Source organism: Acomys russatus, chromosome 28 (assembly GCF_903995435.1).
Source record: "Acomys russatus chromosome 28, mAcoRus1.1, whole genome shotgun sequence".
In the NCBI taxonomy this organism is placed as follows: Eukaryota; Metazoa; Chordata; class Mammalia; order Rodentia; family Muridae; genus Acomys; species Acomys russatus.
In genome coordinates, this window is record NC_067164.1 from 35,676,085 (window position 1) to 35,700,896 (window position 24,812).

General features: G+C 48.1%; 1 protein-coding gene across 1 annotated transcript; it reads right to left on the minus strand.

Moving 5' to 3' along the window:
- Positions 1 to 3: 3 nt before the first annotated feature.
- On the minus strand, positions 4 to 17,866 carry Mars1 (methionyl-tRNA synthetase 1). The gene is made up of 23 exons (XM_051170533.1): positions 17,780 to 17,866; positions 14,090 to 14,336; positions 13,788 to 13,924; positions 13,127 to 13,362; positions 12,899 to 12,977; positions 12,688 to 12,822; positions 11,435 to 11,510; positions 10,804 to 11,089; positions 8,629 to 8,745; positions 8,316 to 8,519; positions 7,126 to 7,327; positions 4,858 to 4,932; positions 4,025 to 4,195; positions 3,637 to 3,732; positions 3,414 to 3,531; positions 2,855 to 3,068; positions 1,796 to 1,927; positions 1,604 to 1,708; positions 1,331 to 1,517; positions 587 to 658; positions 427 to 450; positions 246 to 338; positions 4 to 150 (listed from the first exon to the last, which is right to left on the minus strand). The coding sequence occupies exons 1-23, from the start codon at positions 17,864 to 17,866 to the stop codon at positions 4 to 6; spliced, it is 3,240 nt and encodes a 1,079-aa protein (XP_051026490.1).
- Positions 17,867 to 24,812: the final 6,946 nt, after the last annotated feature.

Consider the following 24,812-nt stretch of genomic DNA (forward strand, 5'->3'; position numbering starts at 1 on the left):
CCCTCACTTTTTCTTCTTGCCTTTAGGAGTTTCAGGGGGTTTCCCCTCGGCCAAAGCCAACTGTTTCTTTAGATCCAAGAGTTTAGCCACCTCTGCAGCAACCTGGTTCTTGTCTGCCTTCTGTGCTTTCAGTTCCCGGACTAGGTTGCCCTAAGAGAGGAATGGGGTGTGGGTGAGACAGCCGGGAGACAGAGAAAGACCTGTGTAGGTTCAGCACTTCCTTTCCCTCCCTCGGGCCTTCATACCTGCTTGGTCACCTCATCCATCAGCACTTGGATCTGCTGGGGCCCTGCTGTTGTGACTGCCTGTACAGCTGCTGGCTTGGGGGACGCTTTAGCCTGGGGAAAAGCAGTACAGTTGTTACTTGGCTGCCAAAAATGCCCGCTGGCCTCCAGTCTTACCTGTCACCTCAGAGGAAAGGGTTACCTTTAACTCCAAGGACTCTTCCAGCTAAGACAGGAAAGAAAAGCCAAGTGAGGAAGCGGCAAGGCCAAAGGTGGGAAGAGATGAGGAGCGAGGACTATGGGAAACTAAGGCAGCACTGCTGAGGCTTCTGCTGGGGGAGGGCTCACTCTAGTTTGCTCACCTGGCCGCCTCCAAAGCGCTGCCTCAGATTTTCAATCTGGTCATTTTCCAGTTTTTGGAACAAAGGACTGACCTGTGACAACAAATGCCAGAATCAGTCCCTGATAACTGCCACACACAGACACTTTCCACCCAGCTCCCACACTAGAGATCCCAGACGGCTAAGAAGCAGCAGGGCTGTAACACTGAGCAAGTGCCTGGCAGTTGCAAAAAGTTCACAAAAGGCAACAGTTACTATGAAGGAAAGTAAGCGGATACCATGGAGACAGGGAGGGTTAGTATATACGCTTATCATCTAGTGCCAGGAAAAACGGCTGTCCCCACCGTCACGGTGTTCTTTCTATACTGTGCCACTTGCTGGCTTCTCGCATGCATAGCAATAACGATATAGATAGTCCTGTCCTCGTGAGCCTTGAACCTTTGATTACAAGCTGGATCTCGCAGCCAGGCACAATGGCGCACGCCTGTAATCCCAGCACCCAGAGAGGCAGAGGCAGGTGGACCAGAGAGTTCGAGGCCAGCTTGGCCTACAGAGTGAATCCAGGACAGCCAGGGCTACATAGAGAAACCCTGTCTTGAAAGACCAAAAACAAACACAAAAAAGAAGGCAGACTGCAGAATTGGGGAGGGCTTCTGTGAACAGCCATAGAGCCTCAACCTAAGCCAGAGATGTTCCCCAAAGGCAACAGTGTAAAAATAAGGATTTTTACAAGTTGCCAGCCCCACCGACATTACTGAGACCTACCGTGCCAATTCGGTGGCCTGCTGGTAAGGTACAGATGAAGTTTGTAAGGAGGATGTGGCAGGCTGGAGGTGGAAGCTGGAGCTGGGTCTGGATGGTGGAGCTAACTGTGGGCATGTAAGGCTGGAGCATGACAGACAACAAGGCAGCTATGTTCACTGCCACGCCTGTCACTGTGCCTGCCCGCTGCCTGGGGGGAGAGAGGTACGTCAAGGCCACCAAGAACACACAGCACATTGCTTAGCTGCTACAGCCAGCCCTGGCTCCTGGACGTACCTGTCCTCTTCACCACCTTTAATCCGTTTCCAGGGTTCATTCACTTGGATATATTGGTTGCCGTGCCGAGATATGGTAAGGATACTGCGTAAGGCATCCCGGATCCTGGGAAGCGAGGAGGCAAAGTACGTGGGACTGTCAACCCCATCAATATACCACACATGTGACTGAGCTGGAAGTCACTTTACTTACCGGACCTTTTCCAGCAGCTGGTGGTAGTGCTGGAGTTCCCAGGAGATGTGGGCCAGCAGGCGTCTGTCATCCTGGGTTAGCACCATCTCAGGCACACAGCCCCCAAAAAACTTAGACACAAACATGCCAGCTCTTGGGGAGAAGGGGGAAGAAAGGACAAAGTCACGGCCTGGCTTCCTTAGAAATGCCAGCCCACTTCCCCAAGGCTTTGTGCTTTTGGCCAGCAGACAGCTCATGAGGCCCTGGAAGCCATACGGTGAAGAACTAACTCGGAGGTTACACTGCACAGTGTCAATGCACCCCACACACAATAAACAGATGTTAAACAGACAAGCTTCATTCTCGTGGCATTCCTGTGGAGGCCATTAATTCCTGGCCTCTCAAACTAGAAGTAAAGGTTAAATATTACATTCTCTCACTCTCCTAAGAATGTAAATTGCAAAAAAAGAAATGAGTTTTGAGGGTTTTTTTTCAAGACAGGGTTTCTATGTGTAGCACTGGTTGCCCTAGGACTCACTTTGTAGACCAGGCTGTCCTCAAATTCAATGATCTGCCTGCCTCTGCCTCCCGAGTGCTGGGATTAAAGGTGTGCGCCACCATGCCCAGCTTATATATTTTAGAAATAAGAATTATCAAGTATGTTATAAGCCAACATTCTGATGAAAGCTGTTAAATATGGTTAATGGCCAAGTTAAAGGCCCAGAACTGACTGAAGAATCTCAGGTCATGGCGGGAGGCACATGTATGTGTTGAAGATGAAACTCAAGAGATCTGATTTTGCTAGATACACATTGTACCACCAAACTCTATCTCCATTCCTGGGTGTTTCTTTCCTTTGGAGAACTGCTACAATAGCAGAAACGGCAACATAAGTGTGAGCCTAAGGCGGCCCCTCGGACACCAAGACAGGTTAGTGATGTGAGGCCCAGTTCTAGAGAGACAGACCTTCAGTAGGAATATAGCACTTTGTGACCACCCATCAAACTACTGCTAACTTGCCTCAAGATTGCACTGCTCAGTGTGTGCTGTAGCCAATCCCATGCCCGTTCTGCCTCCTACCTGTTGATGAAGTTGCCCAGGTTGTTAAGCAGCTCAGAGTTGTTTTTAATCAGCATGTCTGTCCAGGAGAAGGCACTGTCCTGGCCCTCAGGCCGAATGTACAGCAGATAAAAGCGCCAGACGTCAGCAGGGATCCCTGTGTCCTGGGCCATGTCTCCAAACACTCCTACCCCACGGCTCTTAGAGAACTTCCCGTCCTCATAATTCAGGTACTCTGGACAAAGAGAAGATCCGAGTTATGCGCTTCCCCTGCTCATCCACTCCCCCCTGCCTTTCCCTCAGTGGTGAGTGTCCAAAACCCTCTTTCCCTGAGAAGCTTACACAGGCCATGGAGTTCCATTCTAGTCTTTTTCTCTCTCCTTATACTGCTAGTTTTAGCTTTAGATTTTGGCTTTCAAGTTCTTGTTTTCCCTCCTTTGGATGGGAATTCTCATGTTTCAATTATTTCCTATTTGACCCCAACTCCTAACCTAAGAACCAGCACCTCTCCAGGCTCTGCAAGTATTACCTCAAGCCTCACTCTGTAGGAATGTCCCGCTCATGCTCTGCCAGGACCTACCTGTAGCAATGATGTTTTTGACTAACGTGTAATTGTCCTCAGCCCCTAGGACTGAGCAAGGGAAGACTAAGCCATGGAAGGGAACATTGTCTTTGGCCATGAACTGATAGAGGTCCACCTAGGAGAACACAATGGAAAGGCACTGCGTGAGCCTGGCACCCAAGGCCTCTGACCGCACAGCTGCCCATGCCCATAGCAGGTTAGCTGAGGCCTGTGTACTTACTTGTTCTGGATTCTTCCACCATCTCTCCCATTGGTCAGTATAGTTGGCTGTGATGGACAGGTAGCCAATAGTGGCGTCGAACCAAACATAAAACACCTAGAGGGAAATAAATAAGAACCAACCCAAGAGGCAGGAGTGGCGGCGCACACCTTTAATCCCAGCACTGGGGAGGCAGTCAGGCAGATCTCTGTGAGTTCAAGGCCAGCCTGGTCTACAAATTGAGTCTAGGACAGCCAGGGCTACACAGAGAAACCCTGTCTCAACAAAACAAAACAAACCCAACCCAAAGTTTCACGCTAAGACAAAATATCATCCTTTTAATCTGCTGCCCAAACTCAATCCTGAGGCTGAACATTTTAAGCCGTGAATAAAGGTTAAAGGTACTTACCTTATCCTCAAATCCTTTCAAGGGCACAGGGGTTCCCCACTTCAGGTCTCTGGTTATGCATCGTGGCTTGAGGCCATCTCGAAGCCAAGAAAGAGTAATAAACCGTGCATTGGGTGTCCAGTCACAGCCAGGCAGTGTCTTCCCCAGCCAGTCCTCCACTCGCTTTTCCAACTGAGATGACAAAAATAAGGAGAGATGGCTCAGAGGATAAGAGCACTGACTAATCTTCCAGAGGTCCTGAGTTCAATTCCCAGCAACCACATGGTGGCTCACAACCATCTATAATGAGATCTGTTGCCCTCTTCTGGTGTGTGGGTATACATGCCAGCAGAGCACTATATACATAATAAATATATAAATCTTAAAAAATAAATAAATAAATAAGGACAATACAGGACTGTCTCAAACAAGACTGGCACCAAGGTACATAAGTCACATGTGGAGTAGAGTTGGTAATACATAATTTAAATGAAAAGATTCATTACTTCAGGGACATCTAAGAAAATTAACAAATTTATTCAACAAAACCAAACAAACAAACAAAAACAACTTAATCTCAGCACTTGGGAGGCAGAGGCAGGTGGATCCTTGAGTTCAAGGCCAGCTTGGTCTACAATGCAAGTCCAGGACAGCCAAGGCTACACATAGAAACTCTGTCTCAAAAATAAATAAATAAATATAAATAAAAATAAAAATCTGGGCATGGTGGCACACACCTAAAAACTAAAACAAACAAAAGCTACTTGAGAGTGGTTGACTATCAGTGTGTGTGGCTGAGGCAGAGGGAGGAGCTAGAGACAACTCCTGAAGAGCAGGCTGAGGGACTAACTTACCTTAGGTAAGTCCAGAAACAGGTGCTCAGAGGACTTTACCACAGGACACGACCGGCAGACTTTGCACTGAGGTTTCTGTAAAGAGAGATTGCAGGGAGTGTAATCCTGGTGGGGGCAGGCCGGATCAGGATTGCAGAGGATGGCAAACTGTCCAGGCTGTTCAGCCTCCCTCTAGCTTAGCACTGAAGGGCACAAGCTCCAACATGTGGCCTCCTCGCCACACAGACTGTGCCTGCACCTTTTCCAACATTGTTCCTGAGACAGCACTAGGAAGCGTTGTACCACTCAGCTAAAACCGATAGGGGAGAGGTGATGTGCCAGGACATAAGCATGGCCTCTATAAAGTGTCGGGAAGTAACTGACTCTGCAGTACAGAGTAACTACACTGACACCAAGAAGTGACGGCAGAAGGAACCGAAGGCGAGCTCTGACCCAGGACTCTTTGCTTTGGGTCAGGTTTTTGAGACAGGGTCTCATGATCCCTTTGTGTCCACATCCTGAGCACTGGGAATGCAGGTGTGTGCCATCCTGCTTGGCTGATTTGGGGTGCAGGACGAGGGTTGCTGTTTCGATGTATTTATTTTGTGAGGGTATGACCATGTGACCATGTAGCGATCAAATCTGTTCTCTCTTCCCACCACATGAGGTCTGGGGTCTCCAGGCTCTGTAGCAAGTGCTTTTTTAACCTGCTCAGCTATCTTGCCAAGCCTGGCCTGAGGTCCTAAAGGTGAGACAGTGTCTCTCTTGTCTGAAATCCACATCTATTTCCAACTGCTTCTTTATAAGTCTATAGGGAGCTCAAGCTCAGCAAAACCATACCACTGTGTTCAGCTCTTAACCTTGCCTGTGGTCACAGATGCCATACCCAAACCTCATCTTCCTGTTGTGTGTTCTTTGGGTCTCACTCCTGCTAGCCAAGTATCCTACCACTGACTACACTACACCTCCAACACACACCACAAATCATCTTTCACCTGGCCATCCCCCACTATTATCCCCCACTTTTTGCGGTAGTGACCCAGAACAACCATCCCCCTCGCTCTGCACTCCAGTCTCCAGAGCTTCTCCTCACTCCTCTCATCTACCCCAGGTTTCCAACACAGCCACCTCCCGCTCAGTGAGTCGTATCTGAGCTGCGTCCACGTCCTGTTCGCTTTGGTTATCTGGCCCCTGCCTTTCCCTGACTTCAGTCTGCTCTGTTCCCTTTTCTCATTATGCCACAGCTATATTGGCTGTTTGCTTGTTGTTTTATTTATTTGTAGACCAGGCTGGCCTTAAACTTAAGAGCTCCACCTGCCTTTGCCGCCGAGTGCTGGGATTAAAGCTCCTGCATCAGCACACCTGTTTATACTGGCCTTTGCAGTTCTTCCTCCTCAGATCTGCCGCCTCTGGCTCTACATTTCCTAGTCTTTCACTGGGAAGCTGATACCACTTGCGGCCTCATTTGTCTCTTCTAAGAAGCATCCCCTACCCATTTAAAACTTCAATTCTACATTCTTCCTAAGAACCTCCATGCAGTTTATCCTACCTAACCACTGCCTTGTTTAGTTGATACCCTCAGGCCTGTCTTATCATTTCCTCATTCCCAGTCTATAATTGGCCTATTAAAAGGATTCAAAATCATTTGTTAAATAAATGAATAATCAGTAAACCAACCAACCAACCGACTAGAAGACAGTCTCTTTTATGAAAAAAAGAATAATCTGCCAGGTATTGTGGCACCCAGATCTCTGGGTTTGAGGCCAGTCTGGTCTACAGAGTGAGTTCCAGAACAGCCAGGACTACATAGAGATAGCCCATCTCATAAAGGGAAAAAAAAAAAAAAAAAAGAATCACCTAAATTAACTGATCAGATGGTCAAATGCTAAGGCAACTGTTTCTGTCCCAGCAGCACACAGTGACTGTCCAGACAGAAATCAGCACAAGATCTTAGGTACCAAACATTAACATCCTGGCCAGGCGGTGGTGGCACACACTTTAATCCCAGCACTCATGAGTGCCATCTCTTATGAGTTATAGGCCAGCCAGACTACACAGTGAAACCCTGTCTCAAAATAAAAATCCTGAATGGTCCGTATCTTTTAAGAATAGTTGGTGTGCTCATCAGAACCCACAGCTCCTGTGGTAGTGAGAAAGGCCTGCCCATCAGAACCACAGCTCCTACAGGAAAACAAAACTGAATTTGCCCTTTCCCTGTGCTTCTGAATAAGTGATTTTGTACAAAGGAAAACAGTTGTTTCCTTTGGGCTTCCTTGAGATCTTCCTTACCTTGAGTTCAATGGCATTGATGAGCTTGCCGCACTTGTCACACTGGTCACCTCGGGCCTCTTCATAACCACAGAAGGGACACACTCCCTCCACAAAGCGGTCAGCCAGGAAGCGTGCACACCGCTCACACCGCAGCTGCTCTACGGTGTCTTGAAGCACAAAACCCCGTGTCAGCAACCTCTGGAAGATGTCCTGGGTGATCCTAGCAGGTCAGCAAGCAAGGGTGAGAAAGGCCAGCCAGCAAAGTGTGGACCCCTGCTTTCCTGCTCTAACCGGACTGAACTCACTTGGGGGAGGCCGCCCCAGGGGATGGACCCAAGGTGCTCTCCTGATTCTGACTGCCCATGCGGACTCTTCCCTCCACACTGTAGAGCTCACTCCCACTGACGCCATATTTACATGTTGTTTGGGTCTCATCTGGTGTTGAGATCTGTCTCCTGTAACCAGCACTATCCACCTGAACTCCTAGTCCTCCACCTCCACCTCCCAGTTGTGGGGAGGGTAAATGGCTAACCATATCCAGCTCAGTTTTAAGCTTGTGTTCAGGACTTCACTCAATGTAAGGGCTGAGGTACACAGAACATCAACTGTCCACCTGTCTGTCTGTAGCTTTTGCCGAGGCAGAATGAGTCTGTGTGTACAGATACACATAGGCAGGGAGGGACAGCTTTAAAGACTCCATGCTGGGCATTGGTGTAATCCCAACCTTTGGAAATCTGAGGCAGGAGGATTGCCACAAGAAACCAGCTTAGGCTTTAAACAAAAAGAGTCCTAGCCGGGCGTGGTGGCACACGACTTTAATCCCAGTACTCGGGAGGCAGAGGCAGGCGGATAACTGTGAGTTCAAGGCCAGCCTAGGCCATAAAGCAAGTCCAGGACAGCCAAGGCTACACAGAGGAACCCTGTCTCGAAAAAACAAAACAACAACAACAACAAAAAACAAACAAAAGAGTCCTAGGCAACCAGAGAAAGGGAAGCACTAAGTGGAAAACTGGGACTTCAGCTGTTCCTGCAGGCCGCAGGCCCCTGCCAGGGTTCTGTAAACCATGTACCTCCTCTAGCCTGAAAACCACTCAGGACAGGCAATGCGCAGAGCCCAAGCTCAGGAGGCGGTTCCCAGGCAGTCACTCTGGGCTGGCCCTTGTCAGCTTTCAGTTCAGTTTTTTTCTGCCTCATTGTCTAGAACCTACTTGGTCTGCAGTGGAGTGGTGGTGCGACCGAAAGTGTCGAACGAGATGTTAAACCAGCGGTAGATATCAGCGTGGATGACATGGTATTTGTCGCAGATTTCCTGTGGGGTTAGACCCTCTTCCATAGCCTTGGTCTCGGTCGCTGTCCCGTACTCGTCTGTTCCACACAGATAGAGGGTATTCCACTGGCGAAGACGAGAGTACCTAGGAGATTCGGTGGTCATGGGATTCCTCCAGCCCCAACCTCCAAACAGCCTATTCCCTTGGGGCCCACTCCTCCCTCTAGAGACCTCTCCTCCACAGCTGGCTCCACCTTGCAAAGACATCAGCACTGAGCACACAGCCAATGATGTTTCCGAGGTGGGGGACATTGTTGACATAAGGGAGGGCACTCGTGATGAGCACGTTCCGTTTGCCAGCCACAGGCAACCTGGTGAAAAAGAAGCGAGGCTAGTTCCCAGTCGAGGTGCAAACATCAAGAAACAAGTGCACAGGATACCAACAGACTAAAGCAAGAGGCCTTAGGCCTTTCCTCATAGGGAGCCGGAGCTATGGTCCTGGAGTGGCCAGTCAGAAGGCTTCCCGCACAGCTTAGTATCTGGATCTCATCCCAACGGCTCCCTCTTTCCCTATCACCACAGCAGGGCATTCTCAAGTTCAAAGCCACAGGCACCCACAGTTCTCCCAGGATGTATCTGCTGTCACTGACTTCTCAGCTCAGAGCTCTTCTTACCAAGTCCAGGGTCAATAGGACCCTGAATCATTAACCTGAGACCATTACAGCTTGCCATTACCCCACACAAATCGCACCCAATCCCTTTGCATGCCCACTCTTCTTTTTCTTTTTTGGTTTTTCGAGACAGGGTTTCTCTGTGTAGCCTTGGCCATCCTGGACTCACTTTGTAGACTAGGCTGGCCTCGAACTCACAGCGATCCGCCTGCCTCTGCCTCCCAAGTGCTGAGATTAAAGGCGTGCGCCACCACGCCTGGCCACTCTTCTCTTCTTAAACCAGGCCTCAGCGGGAATACGCATGCCCGGCAGGCTTGCTGGCCTGACTACAATCCCACTCTGTAAAGGCAGAGGTGCAGGATAGAACTCCAGCGTTAGCACCAGACCCTGCCTCAGTAAACAAAATGGAAAGTGACCCAGGAAGAATTACAGGCTAGGCCAAAGCCAGAATTTAAACATGTTAGTCAGCACAGACATGTAAAAAATAGTATCTCTTGGCAGACAAGATGGCACACATCTTTAATCCTAGCACTTAGAGGCAGAGGCAACCTGAGCTTGTGAGTTCCAGGCCAGCCAAGGCGAAACACTGTCTCAAAGGTGGGGACACAGAACTGAAAAGAGAGGTAAGGGGCTAAGAGCTGACTGCTCTTGGGTTTTCTGGGTTTTGTTTTGTGTTGGTTTGGTTTTTTCGAGACAAGGTTTCTCTGTATACCCTTGGCTGTCCCAGACTCCCTCTGTAGACCAGGCTGGCCTTGAACTCAGGTGGCTGCTCTTGCAGAGGATGTGGGTTTGATTCCCAGAACCCACAAAGTGGCTCATGAGCATCTGTAACTCTAGTTCTAGAATATCAGATGCCATCTTCTGACTTCCATAAGAACCATGCACGCATGTGGTACACATACATACATGTAGTCAAAACACTGGAACACATAAAATAATAGAGATAAATCTAAAAGAAAACCAACCAACCAACCAACAACCAAACCAAAACTATTATTTTTGGAGTGGGGCATGAAAGCCCGGCACACATAGAGGTCAGAGGACAGATGTGTCTAGTCCACTGTCTCCCCCCACCTTTATGTGGGGGGTTCTGGAAGTCAAACTCAGGTCATTAGGCTTGCACAGAGAGTGCTCTTCCAACCAAGCCATCTGCCCATCCCTGAACTCGTAACACTTAAGAGAAGCCTAGGGCTGGAGAGATGGCTCAGTGGTTAAGAGCACCGCCTGCTCTTCCAAAAGTCCTGAGTTCAATTCTCAGCAACCACATGGTGGCTCATAACCATCTGTAATGTGATATGGTGCCCCCTTCTGGCTTGCAGGAGTACATGCAAGCAGAGCACTGTATACATAGTAATAAATAAATAAGTCTTTTTAAAAAAAAAAAAAAAAAAAAAAAAAAAAAAAAAAAAAGAGAAGCCTAGCTGGGTGCAGGGTACACATCTACTGTCCCCACTCAGGGCAGAGGTGAAAGAAAAGTACAAGGTCATGTTCAGCACAGTGAGTTCAAGACCAGCCTAGGCTAAAAATATTTTCAAAGCAGCGAGGCCTTCATTCTCATTTTTCCCTTATAGCACCCTACTCTTTTCTTTCATGGGACTTAGATAAATTTCATAAATGCACAACTATGTGGCAACTTTGTGAACACCTCTCTACTCTACTGGAATCAATATTCCATGAGCAAAGAGGGTCAGCCTGCTCTGTTACCCAGCAACAATTTCTAGGTATGAGAGCAAACCCCACTCTTGGGTGTCTACTCACACTGGGTGCTGCTGGGGCTGAAGTGGGGGTAAGCTTTCCAGGCCCTTCTCCCAGGCAGCCACAGCCTTGACTATGTCTTCCTCAGACAGGGTGGCCCGCTCCTCCTCCTCAGGTTCATTGCTGACAGCTGTCCCCTCAGGAGGGCGGGCCTGTGGCTGTGGCTGTTTCTGAAGGTAGGGTCGCAGAGCCAGGACACCCTGCTGTTTCAGCACAGTCTCTGCAGCTTGCTGACATGGCTCCTGGGTACTCAGCCTCTGGAACCAGCTTTGTAGGGCTCCCAACTCCTCTGTGGGCATAAAAGAAAGAACCTGGTGGCGCACGCCTATCATCCCAGCACTCAGGAGGCAGAATAGGGTGGATCTCTATGAGTTCGAGACTAGCCTGGTCTAAAAAGTGAGTCCCGGACAGCCAGGGCTACACAGAGAAACCCTGTCTTGAAAGAAACAAAACCAAAAGCAAACAGAGACTGGCCAGGCAGGAGTGGACCACCCTCCACCCTTTCCTCCTTGGCCACATTCTGCTACTTTCCCTGTCAAGCTCCACCTTGAAGTGAACACTCAGCACCTCACTGTTCTGCAGCCCCACACCAAGCTCCCGGGGTTGGGGGTGGAGTAAAATGCACAGTTCTCACCAGGCAGGTAAGTCGGGTCTTGTAGCAATGGATATAGTGCTCCCCACAAGACAATGTCAGCTACAGACTCTGTGTCCTAGTGGAAGAATGTACACAGTTAAAACACTCATATATGGGCTGGAGAGATAGCTCAGTGGTTAAGAGCACTGTCTGCTCTTCTGAAGGACCTGGGTTCAATTCTCAGCACCCACATGGCAGCTCTCAACTGTACTTCCAATTCCAAGGATCTGACACCTCACACCAATGCACATAAAATAAAATTTTTTAAAACTACTCATATATGTTTGCTTTTTCTTTTCTTTTTGAAGCATGGACAGCCTTGACTGTCCTGTAACTGGGTAGATCAGGCTGGCCTTGAACTCAGAGATTCACCTGCCTCTGCCTCCAAAGTGCTGGAATCAAAGGTGTGTGCCACTATACCTGGCTTACTTTTTTTTTTTTTTTTTTTTTTTTTAAATAAGGTGTCACGTAGGTCTAGCTGGCCTTGAACTCCTATGTACTTGGGGTATCTTTGAATGTCTTGTGATCTTTCTGCTTCTACCCCCAAGAGCCAGGAGTATAGGGGTGTGCTGCCATATGCAGTTTTCACTTTCTATGTGACAAGTACTAGGTGAGACATATGCCTTTTTCTTTTCTTCTTTCTTCTGTTTTTTGAGGCATGGTTTCTCTGTGTAGCCCAGATCTCACTCTGGGATCAGGCTGGCCTTGAACTAAAGAGATCCACCAGCCTCTCTGCATCCTTGCATCCTGAATGCTGGGATTAAAGGTGTGGGCCACCGCCACTGCCACCACCACCCAGCTAAATCCTAAATAAAGCAGGAACTATTACTTCCATTTCAAATGAAAACCAAAAATAAGGATTAGCTGTGGCACACACCTTTAGCCCCAGCACTTGGGAGGCAGAGACAGACAAATCTCTTCAGTTTCAGGCCAGCTTGGTCTACAAAGTGAGTCTAGAATAGCCAGGGCTACACAGGGAAACCCTGCCAAAACAAAACGTGACAGGTGTGGTAGCGCACGCCTTTAATCCCAGCACTTGGGAGGTAGAGGCAGGTGGATCGCTGTGAGTTCAAGGTCAGCCTGGTCTACAAAGTGAATTCCAGGATACTCAGGGTTATTAGATAGAGAAACCCTGTCTTGAAAAGCCAAAATACAAAGAAATTAAGGATTAGAGACTTTAAATAATGTGTCAAGGCTACACTGCTCATAGCTGGGTTATTGGGGTTTGACTATAGTCTTCAAGGCTAACTCACCCCAGCCAGGAAATGGCAGTTCTGGCGCCTCAAGCTGTGATCAATGTGCGTCAGTGCTCTCCGAAGTGGGCCAAGCACATCTTCCCCTTTCCTGCCTTGAACCACTAAGCAGTGTAGGGCAGCAGACAAAACCGGCTAAAAACAGGGAACGCGGCTCAGGATGTTTATTCAGAAGCAGGGGGCCCTGCCCTCCCAGGCGCCTGAGTCCCACCTGTAGCTCTGTCACTTCCCATTCCAGCCACTGGTTGGTAAGATCATCTTGGTCCCAGCCAGATAACAGGAAAAAATACCTGCTCAGGGAGAGAAAGTTAGTTAAGATTGAAAGTTCCTTTTGTCTAGGTCATGTATGAACCCACAGCGGATGCAGTGTTTGCAAGCAACGTCACAAAAACCATGATCCAGGCACCTCCCCCCACACACTCCAAGGGCCAATACTGACCGGCAGATTGCACTGGCAGAGAACAGGAAGTTGCCGCTATCCAGCTGCAGGACAGGGACCCTAGGCCGGGTCAGGAATGGCACCACACACTCTGAGACAGAGGGAAACGGGTGAAAAACAAGGGTAAGAAAAGAAATTATGCCAGGCGTGATGGTGCACGCCTTTAATCCCAGCACTCTGGAGGCGGAGGCAGGTGGACTGCTGTGAGTTCGAGGCCAGCCTGGTCTACAAAGCGAAGTCTAGGACAGCCAGGACTACACTGAGAACTCTGCCTCGAAAAACCAAACGAAAAGACATTATTTGACAGCTTTACACTGTATGTGCTGGGGCCTGGGGGGGAGTTCAAGCCACAGTTTCCAAGATAGGAACACTAAAAGGGGGTGGGGTGGGTTTGGAATACGCTGAAGAGCTCAGCCAGCAAGTGTTCAGTTGAGACAGATGGAGACGGAAGAGGTGAGGCAGCAGTATAGGGCAGTGCTGCCGCCAAGCATCCTACCAACTGACCTGAGGACACGAGTGAGAGGGCAGCATGAAGACAGCTGGGAGAATCTGACAAGTGAACTCTCAGAAAGTCACACCCCTCTCCCCGGCAAGACCGAGAATAAGAGGTAAACTCAAAAGGACGGGGTGTGCACACACGAGTGGGGGCACACGTCTGTACTGCGGTCCTGGAAGAGCGGAAAGGGATTTCGGGAAAAAACGACAAAGGGGTGGTCGGCGGAGAGTCGCGCGACAGGTAGGAGAGGAGGTTAGGAGACAGGAGCGAAGCAAGATTCTGGGAAACTGGCAGCGGGGAGACTAAAAGAGAGAGGCGAGGAGGGTGAGGGCGACGAAGGGAGGTAATGTATAAAAGGATCATGGGAATAAAGGGGTTTGGGATGTCCAAAGTTAACGGAGATTCGACTGGGAGACAGGCACACGCCCCCCCCTCCGCCCCGCCCCCGCCACTAACAACTCCAGTACCTTCGGGGCCTACGGTGCTGATGAGCAGCTCCGCTAGGCCCGGGACTCTAGCGGCCGCAGCCAGCACGGGCAGGCTCCCCGGGGAGCCCTCGCTCACGAACAGTTTCATCTCGCCCGAGATCCCACGCTGATGCAACCGGAACCGGCTTCGCGCCTCCTCTAGCAAGACAGCCGCCGCTAGGAACCTCGGGAAATGGAGTTCTGTGTCGGCCGGACATTCGCGGTCGGGGCTGGGAACGTCGACTTTCTATCCCATAATGCACCATTACAAAAATAGGAAATAGTGACCAACGAGACGCGGAAGGCAACGGTGCGGGCTAGCGCGGCACTTTGGGTCCGTGCCGCTCAGTTAAAGGCCCGGCGTGGTGGCGGTGCTCGCCTGTAGTCCCAGCACTCAGGCCGGCCGGCTCACGTGGATCTCTGTGAGTTGTAGACCAGCCTGGTCTACATAATGAGTCCAGGACAACTAAGACTACACAGAGAGACCCTGTATCAAAAAAAAAAAAAAAAAAAAGACCTCAGCCAGCTCTAAAGCGAGTCGAGCGCGGTGACCGAAGGTGTCGATAAAGTGGCAATCTGGATTGCTCCTGCTCTCGTTCGCCGATTCAAATAGTTTAAAGGATCAGATTTTTTCATTTTTAAGTCGTTTGTGTGCAAGGAGGCGGGAGCGTGCTAGAGCTTGCGTGTCGAGGTTGGAGGACATCCTGTCGGGAGTGCTTACTGTCCACCCTGTAGGTTCCAGGGATTGTACTCAGGTCAGCAGGCTTAATGGCGATGCATTTAGCCCCTGAGCCTCCTCGATACCCATAGTCAGTGTTTTAAGACCTCAGAAGGTCACACACCTTTAGTCCCTGCTCCTGGGAAATAGAAGCAGGAGGTTCAAAAGTTAGAAGTCAGACTTTGTTCCAGGCTAACTAGCCTGTCTTTAAAGAAAGCACAACAAACATCAGTTTTGTTGTTGAGGCATTAAAGTCAAACTGGAAATTATTTTGAGGGTCCACCAGCCACAAAGGCTAATGAGATTTTTTTTTTTTTTTTTTCGTTTTTTGTTTTTGAGACAGGGTTTTTCTGTGTAACAGCCCTCGCTGTCCTGGAACTCCCTCTATATACACCAGGCTGGCCTTGAACTCACAGAGATCGCCTGCCTCTGCCTCCCTAGTGCTGGGATTAAATGCGTGTGCCGCCACCACTGTCCGGCCATGAGATTTTATTCTTTAAGAACTGGGAATGAGTTTAGTTAGAGTAAACACTCTGTGTTGTGGTGGGCCCACTCCTGTAATCCCTGCATTGAGGAGGTGGGGATAAAAAAAATTATAAATTCAGGTTTATCCTCTATTTTACTAGAGACTTGTCAATAAATAAATGAGGCCAGGCGGTGGTGGCACACGTCTTTAATCCCAGCACTGGGGAGGCAGAGGCAGACGGATCTCTGTGAGTTCAAGGCCAGCCTGGTCTACAAAGTGAGTCTAGGACAGCCAAGGCTACACAGAGAAAACTTGTCTCGAAAAACCAAAAATAAATAAATAAGGAGACCTGGAAAGACAGCCTTTCTCCCAGTGGACCCTGCTCTGATTCCCAGCATCCTCCTGGTTCACTTCTGTCTGTAATTTGACTCCCAGGGGATCAGGCCCCCTCTTCTGGCCTTCATGATTACTGCCTGCATGTGGGGTACAGATAGATAGATATACATACATTCAAAATAGCTGTATAAGTAAAATTAAAAACAAGTTAAGATCCTCTGAGTTATCTCTCAGCCTGTTTTTCTTTTCTTTTTTTGTTTTTTTTTTTTTAATTTTTGGTTTTTCGAGACAGGGTTTCTCTGTGTAGCCTTGGCCATCCTGGACTCACTTTGTAGACCAGGCTGGTCTCGAACTCACAGCGATCCGCCTGCCTCTGCCTCCCGAGTGCTGGGATTAAAGGCGTGCACCACCACGCCCGGCTTCTTTTCTTTTTTAAAACAAACTAAGAAGGAAACCAAATGAAAAAAACACTCTTTTTTGAGACTAGGTCTATAAAAACCAGGCTAGCTTTGAACTCAGGGTGATCCAACTGCCTTTGCCTTCTGAGGACTGGAATTAAGGGACTGTCCCACTGAATCCACGCCCCCTCCGTGCACACCCAGCAGGTAGCTCACAACCTTCTGCAGTGCCAGTGCCTCTTCTGGCCTCCGTGGGTACTGCACAAAAATGGTACACTGACTTGGAAGCAAAACTCTCATACACATAAAAACAGGCCTTTGAAAATATATAAAAATAGTTATTGGAGAGATGGCTCAGTGGTTAAGAGCGCTGCTTGCTCTACTGGAGGTCCTGAGTTCAATTCCCAGCAACCACAATGTGATCTGATGCTCTCTTCTGGCTTGCAGGAGTATATGCAGGCAGAGTACTGTATACATAATAATAAATCCTAAAATATATATATATTTAAAATATATACATATATGGGTGTGGTGGTGCGTGCTTTCAATCCCAGCACTCAAGAGGACAGAGACAGGCAGATCTCTGTGAATTTGAGGCCAGCCTGATCTACAGAGTTCCAGGACAGCCAGGGATGTTACACAGAGAAACCATGTCTTGAAAAAAAAAAAGAATACATTTATAAACATATGTATATATAATATTTAGCACTAGTCTTCAGTTTCTGTATAGCTGAACAATTATAGCAAAGGAAGCTGAGAGCACATGTTAGAAAAAGATCAAATTGAGGGGAAGTGAGAGATTTCACAATAAAGTTAAATGAACATGCATAATAAAGGGTATCTTATTTATCTTTTTAAAAACTTAGCCAGGTATAGTGGCACATGCCTTTAATCCCAGCATTCAGGAGGCAGAAGCAGGTGGATCTCTGTGAGTTCGAGTCCAGCCTGGTCTACAAAGTGAGTCTAGAGTCTAGGACAGCCAAGGCTACACAGAGAAACCCTGTATTGAAAAACAAACAAACAGCTGGGCGGTGGTGGTGCACGCCTTTATTCCCAGCACTTAGGAGGCATAGGCAGGTGGATCTCTGTGAGTTCAAGGCCAACCTGGTCTACAAAAAGTGAGTCCAGGACAACCAAGGCTACACAGAGAAACCCTGTCTCAAATAACTTAGTGTGGAATCAAAATGTGGAGTTGGTTCTCACCTTCAATCTTTTTTTTTTTTTTTTTTTTTGAGCCAGGGTCTCTATAATACAGTTTATGTTATGCAGGTCAGGCTGGCCTCAAAGTTGCTGTGTAGACCAGGCTGGCTTGGAATTCAAAGAAATTCACTTCCCTAGGCTTCCCAAGTGCTGGGATCAAAAATGTGCACCACCACGCTAGGCTCATCTTCCATCTTTACGCAGGTCCCCAAGCTTTCACTGCAAGCATCTCTGCTCAATAAGCTATCTTGCTGGCTCCTTCTTTATCTTTGCATCCTTTAAAAATAATATAGGGTGTCCAGGTGTAGTGGCACACCCCGTTAATCCCAGCACTTGGGAGACAGAGGCAGGCTGATCTCTGTGATTTCTTTTCTTTTTAAACACTTCTTTATTTATTAATATGTATATGAGTGTACCAAATCTCATTATAGATGGTTGTGAGTCACCATGTGGTTTCTGGGAACTGAACTCAGGACCTCTGGAAGAGCAGACAGCACTCTTAACCGCTGAGCCATCTCTCCAGCCCCTGATCTCTGTGATTTCAAGGCCAGCCTGGTCTGCAGAGTGAGTACCAGGACAGCCAGGGATACAATGATGATGATGGGCACGATGTCTCTTGCACTTTTAATTTCAGCATTCAGGATGCCAAGATAGAACATTGCTGTAAATTCTAAACCAGCTTACAATACAGAATGAGCTCAAAGGCTAATCTGAGATGTACAACGGAACTCTGTCTCAACAGACCCCATCCCATCAAAATCATAGTAAAAGGCACTTGACCCAAGCACCAAGCCTGAGGACCGGAATTCAGTCCCTAGAACCCAGGAAGTGGAAATAAAACTCCAGAAAGCTTTCTTCTGACCCTACACATACACACACGCGTGCGCGCACACACATTCACACACTCACACACATACACACTGAACAAAGTGTACAAATAAAGGGGCGAGAGAGAGGGCTTAGTGGGTAAGAGTGAGCACTGTAGAGCTCGCCTCCCAGAGTACTGCGGTGCTTAGCATGCACACTGAGCATCTCACAACTGCCTGTAATTCTAGTTCCAGAGGGTCTTATGCCCTGTTCCACATTCACACACGCATGCAGCGCGCGTTCTCTCTCCTCTCTCTCTCTCTTTCTCCTCTCTCTCTCTCTTCTCTTCTCTCTGTCTCTCTCTCTCTGTCTCTCTGTCTGTCTGTCTGTCTGTCTCTCTCTCTCTCTCTCTCTCTCTCTCTCTCTCTCTCTCTCTCTCTCTCTCTCTCTCTCTCTCTTATATAGTCAAAAATTTGGGGCTGGAGAGATGGCTTCCAGAGGACCCAGGTTCAATTCCCAGTAACCACATGGCAGCTCACAGCCATGTATAATATGAGATCTAGTGCCCTCTTCTGGTGGGCAGGTACACACGCAAGCAGAACATTGTATACATAATAAATCTTTTAAAAGTTTTTTTCTTTCATTTTCTTAGTTTTTCAAGATTCCAGAGTTGTTGGTTTTTGGTTTGTGTGTGTGTGTGTTTTGTTTTGTTTTTTGTTTTTGTTTGTTTGGTTGGTTTGGTTTGGTTTTGGTTTTGGTTTTTGGGCTTTTTGTTTTGTTTTCTTTTTGAATTCACAGAGACCTGCCTGCCTCTGCCTCCAAGTACTGGGATTAAAGACATGCACCACCATGCCCATCTCTTAAAATAACTTTTAGGTGGATAGATGTTTTGCTTGCATGTGCATTTGTGCACCACATGGATTCCTGATGCCGCATAACAGCCAGACAGGGTGTTGGATTCTCTGGTGATGATGAGCCGCCATGTAGAACTTGAACAGCCAGTGCTCTTCATTTTTGAGCTATCTCTTCAGCCCTTAAGTAAATGATTTGTTTAGAAATAGGAGGACAAGTTCCAGAGCTGGGGATCAGCTACACAGTAAGTACCACAGCAGCCTGAGCCACACAGCCAGACTCCTTTCAAGAACCTAAGGGCTAGGCTGGTGTGGTGGTTTTAACCCTAGCACTCAGGAGACAGAGGCAGGCAGATCTTTGTGAGTTTGAGGCCAGCCTGGTCTACATAGTAAATTCTGTGCTAGCCAAGGTAACATAGTGAGACCCTGTCTTAAACAAAACAAAAGAAATATATCTGGGTATGGTGGCACACGCCTTTAGTCCTAGCACTTAAGGAGGCAGAGGCAGGTGGATCTCTGTGAGTTCAAGGCCAAACTGGTCTACGAAGCCAGTCCAGGACATCAAGGGCTATTACACAGAGAAACCTGTCTCAAAAGATAAACCAAAAGAAGAAGAAGAAGAAGGAGGAGGAGGAGGAGGAGAAGGAGGAGGAGGAAGAAGAGGAGGAGGAGGAGGAGAAGAAGAAGAAGAAGAAGAAGAAGAAGAAGAAGAAGAAGAAGAAGAAGAAGAAGAAGAAGAAGAAGAAATACAAGAAGTAGCTCAGTAGTAAAAATCTTATCTGCTATACAGAAGGCCTTGGGTTCAATTGCCAGCAAGCAGGGGAGCAGACTTGAAAAACAAAAATACAGGGGCTGAAGAATGGCTCAGTGGTTAAGAGCACCATCTGCTCTTCTAGAGGTCCTGAGTTCAATTCCCAGCAACCACAGGGTGGTTCACGACTATCTATAATGTGCTCTAATGCCCTCTTCTGACATGCAGACAGAGCATTTGTATATATAAAATAAATTTAAAAAAAATACAGATTTCAGCGCTGGACAATCATTTGAATCACCATGAGTGGTGAGGAAACACACAAGAGGCTGCTAGGCTTCTGGCATGCACTTCAGGACACATGCTTTTCCAGGAGATGCTGGTACTGTCTCTACCACAGTGACCCTTATCATGCCACATTTCATCTGCATGAGAGAGCACCAGTCCATGTTTATCATCATAGTCGGCGAGATAGATAGTTATTAAGTTTAAGTCTAACAGCTGAGCGAAACAGATTTGTAGCGAAGGCTAGGTTGAAGAGTTCAGTTAGGTGCATACGGCGTTTGTAGTACCTGTGAGATACTTGTGGAGTTATTTATTGATTGATTTATTTGTGGACAGTGAGTAAGATCAGAGATCAGAGGAAGATCTGGACTGGAGATGTAGTACTTAGCAGGAAACAGAGACCATTTTAGAGAGTAAGACCACAGAGGGGATGGCCGCAAAGTGCAAAGGACGCAGCTCACATGGGGTTGTGTGGTTTAAGGAACAGGCAGGGGAAGCTTCTACCTCATACCACAGAGAGGCGACTCCCAGAAGAGGAACAGGGAAGGACACCAGAAGCGGAAAGAGCAGCTGGGCTGCTTGCCGCTGAAGTGTCAACTTAAGGATTACAGAACATGCTTGCAAAAGGGAGAGGTGAGGTGAAGTGAAGATCGCTTTTGTGGAGGCAACTTCCAGAAGTCAGAGGAAGGAGGGGAGAAAAGGAGACCCTGGGGGCGGGTGGGGTGATGGGACATACTTGCTTTGTATTCCTTTGCCTTTTGAGCCACGTCTTGATTCTATAGCTCAGACTGGCCGTCAACTCTATGGTCTTCCCTCAGCCTCAGACACTGGGATTTACTGGTATGAATCTCCACTCCAGGTAGGTAACTGATAACCTAAGAGCCTAGTAAAAGGAAATTTATATAAAGAGAGAGGAGGAAAAAAAAGATAGAAAAAAGAAAGAGAGAGAGAGAGGAGAGACTTGGAAAAGTTTCAAAGTAAATAAAAGTCAGTGAGGGGTCTGGAAAGATGGCTCAGCAGTTAAGAACACTAGCTACTCTTTCAGAGGACCCAGGTTTGGTTCCTAGTACCCACATGTCAGCTCTTAACATCTGAGTCATCTCTCCATCCTCCCCTACCCCGGTTTTGTATTTGTGTGTGTTTTTGAAGACAGGGTTTCTCTATATAGCCCCGATAGTCTCGACAGTCCTGGAACTCACTCTGTAGACCAGGCTGGCCTCAAACTCACAGAGATCTGCTTGACTCTGTCTCCTGAGTGCTGGAGTTAAAGGTGTGAGCCACCACTGCCAAACCTAAATAGATAAATAAAAATGAGGCCAAATGTATTGGTCCATGCCTTTAATCCTAGCTTTTAGGAAGCAGAAGCAGGTGGATCTCTGTGAGTTCAAGGCCTTATGAGCTCCAGGACAGCGGGACTACATAGAGAAACCTGTCTCTAAAAAAATTTTTTAATTAATTAAAATTTTAAAATTATATATTTATTATGTAAACAATGTCCTGCCTGCATGTATGCCTGCAGGCCAGAAGAGGGCACCAGATCACATTATAGGTGGTTGTGAGCTATCATGTGGTTGTGGGAATTGAACTCAGGACCTTTGGAAGAGCAGCCAGTGCTCTTAATCTTTGAGCCATCTCTCCAGCCCAAGTCATTAAATTTTTAAAAAGGCATTAAGGAGGTACACACTTGCAGTCTCAGCACTCAGGGGGCTGAGGCAGAATGTAAAGTCAGCCTGGAGCATAGACAGAGTTCCAACCAGCCTTGACTAAACAGTAGTACTGACTTGTTTTTGTTTTTGTTTTTCCAGACAGGGTTTCTCTGTGTAGGCCTGGCTGTCCTGGACTCACTCTGTAGACCAGGCTGGCCTCCAACACACAGAGATCCGCCTGCCTCTGCCTCCCGAGTGCTGAGGTTAAAGGCTTAAAGGCATGTGCCACACAGAGAAACCCTGTCTGGAAAAACAATAATTTAAAAAAGAAAATTATTATTGTTATTTTTAAAACACCAAATGAACAAATGGGTGACATTAGCCTTGGGAAGAAGGAAGGAAGTGATGAAGGGCAAGTTCTCTATCCAGTTAAAATGAGGCAAACTAACCCGGTGTGGTGGCTCATACCTTTAATCCCTGCACTCGGGAGGTAGAGGCAGGCAGATTGCTATGAGTTCGAGGGCAGCCTGATCTACAAAGGGAGTCGAGAACAGCTAGGGCTACACAGAGAAACCTTGTCTCAAAAAATCAAAACAAGGCCTGGAGAGATGGCTCAGTGGTTAAGAGCACTGTCTGTTCTTCCAAAGGACCTGGGTTCAATTCCCAGCACCCACATGACAGCTCACAACTGTCTGTAATTCAAGTTCCAAGGGATCTGACACCCTCACACCAATGTTCATGAAATTAAAAAAAAAAAAATCAAAACAAAACAAAAATGAGGCAAACTAAGGAATAAGACCATGGAGGATGAGGAAAAATTTGCCAGGCCTCAGATCACACCGAGGGAGGAGGAGAGCTGGCTGTTTCATGTCACCAGCGAGAAGAGGCACCCACTCTCCACTCCAGGTCTACAAGGCGAAACTGAAAGCCTCACACTCCACAATGGAGGAAAAGCAAAGAAGTGAGAAGCGCAGTTTTCAACTGTTGGTGATCCCGGGCCAGGGAGGAGGTGATGTCAGCGTCCAACTACCTGTCATGATGTTTTTATGTATTTTTGAGACAGGGTCTTACTATGTAGCCCTGACTGTCCGGAAACTCACCATGTAGACCAGGCTGGCCTCTGCCTCCGGAGTGCTGGGTTTAAGGCAGGAGCCTCTATGACCGACTACTGTACCATATGTGGGTCTCCAGCTCAGCTGTGATTAGTATACTTTCTGTGTCATCAGTCGAGGTCTGTCCCTCCTCAAGAGACTCAGGAAACTTGTTTCTTTGTCATCTGTTGTTCTTAGCAGCTCCTTCCACACAGGAGGCAGTCCCTAATCAGTTCTTGTTAAGAACAGAAATAAACAGGCTGGAGAGATGGCTCAGCAGTTAAATGTGCTGGCTGCTCTTCCAAAGGACCCAGGTTCAGTTTCCAGGACCTGCATAACAGTTCACAACAGCCTGTAACTCCAGGTCCAGGGGCTCCGACATGCTCTTCTGGACTCCTCGGGCACCTGACATTTGCACGTGCACAGACATCCATGCAGACAAAACACTCATACACACAGAACAAGAATGCAAAAGAATGGATCCCCATAGTATACCTGGGGACCCCTCCAATGCACAGAGGGCCATACCCCCTAATGTGTCTGGGTAAGTAGGACAGAAGGTGACATGAACCCCTCTTTCTTTCTCTTTCCCTCTCTTTGTTCTTAGTTTTTCTAATTGTCTGCACAGGAAATGCAAAGTTTTAAGTTTGAGGTTGTTGGTTGCACAGACGATGAGGCCTGTGCACACCTAATAAAGGGTCATACGTCATAAGCTTTTATTAGTCATTATCTCTTGTGCTGTTGCCTGTGTTCCACTCTTGGCCTGACTCCTTGTCCTCATAGTCTTCCTGTGTCCAGCTCTGAGCTCCCACCAGCATCTAGGACCCCAGCTCTTTCTGACCCTGGAACTTCAGGTGACCTCTGCAAGTCATTTAAAGGAAAATTACCAAGCTAGGTCACCTTCTCCGATTTCCTGCCTTGTTAGCTACATAGGCCTGCTTGACCACATCCTCTCTCACCTTATGTATACACTTCCTCACCAGACACATCCCACAGGGTTTCTTGGCCCTCAAAGCGCTGTGCTGATCTCTCACACCCAGGGCTTGTTTACTCTTCCTTTTCACTCCAAGGTCCTCACTCTTCACACACACACACACGCACACACACAACACACACACACAACACACAAAACACACACACACACACACACACCACACCACTCTTAGAACCATGTCCCTCTACATGGTGGTGCTCACCCTTCTTGAATTTCAGCACCCCTTTTTCCTATAGGTGACAGCGCTGACACCACAATGCTTCCAGGCAGGTGGTGGCCAAATATTTGGGGAAACCTAGGACTGAGTCTACCAAAGCCTTCTCAGAGACCCCAGCTCTGTGCCCTCTAGCCCTTCACTTATACTAGGGCAGATGGCGGCCAGGTGTCTCTGGCTGAAGGTGACAGATTCCTATTGCTTAGAAAGACCAACTCAGACTGGTGGTTGGCAAGGCGCCTGGGAGCGGCCCCCAGCTCTCGGCCCATCTTTGTTCCAGCTGCCTACATGACAGAGGAACCAATCGCCTGCCACAGCCCACCAGACACTTCCCATATCACCTCCCTCTGGACTTCTGGTAAGTAAGCGGCAAGCCTTCCCCCTGCACCTTCCTGGCTCTCTGGTTTGGAAGGCTTACTGAGTGAGCCTACCCCTAGCTCCTGCTGCCCTCTTCTCTTCCTTTCTTTTGATAAGCGTAGTCCTCACCCACACCACAGTGGTGTTCCCCCTTCACCCCCTGCAGCTCCAAGCTGTCTAATTCTCATGTCATTTCCGGCAGCCTTCCCCTGCATTCCTTGACAACTCAGGAAGGTCATATCTGTCATCACCTGCCACTCCTCTTTGTAGGGACAAAGCTGTTTCACGGCTCCCTGGAGGAGCTCTACCTGTCTCGGGAACCCCAGGTTGCTTTGGAGGAGTCTCCTCCCTGTCCCCACAAAATGTGCAGAAGTGTCAGCATGGCCAATCTGAAGCCCTGCTTTCTGAAACCCCTCAAGGAAGGGCCAAGAGAAAGCTCTCTCTCCAAGGACTGCTTAATGACGGAGGTCAGTGGCGACACGGTGAGTTACGAATCTTCCTCAGAGCATGGTTTGTCAACTGCACCACGGCTGGGCTCTGTTCTGGGACAGACAGCGTCCCTCCCTCCCTTAAAGAACTGAAAGGGGAAGCCCTCGGGAGGCAGAGGCA

Coding starts and splice junctions, on each gene's coding strand:
- Mars1 (XM_051170533.1), bottom strand. CDS start 17,866: ATGTTCTATCTTGGCATCCTGAATGCTGAAATTAAAAGTGCAAGAGAC. Junction 12,823..12,898: donor GGGAAGTGACAGAGCTACAG/GTGGGACTCAGG, acceptor CCCTGTTTTTAG/CCGGTTTTGTCTGCTGCCCT. Junction 4,933..7,125: donor TCAATGCCATTGAACTCAAG/GTAAGGAAGATC, acceptor CTCTCTTTACAG/AAACCTCAGTGCAAAGTCTG.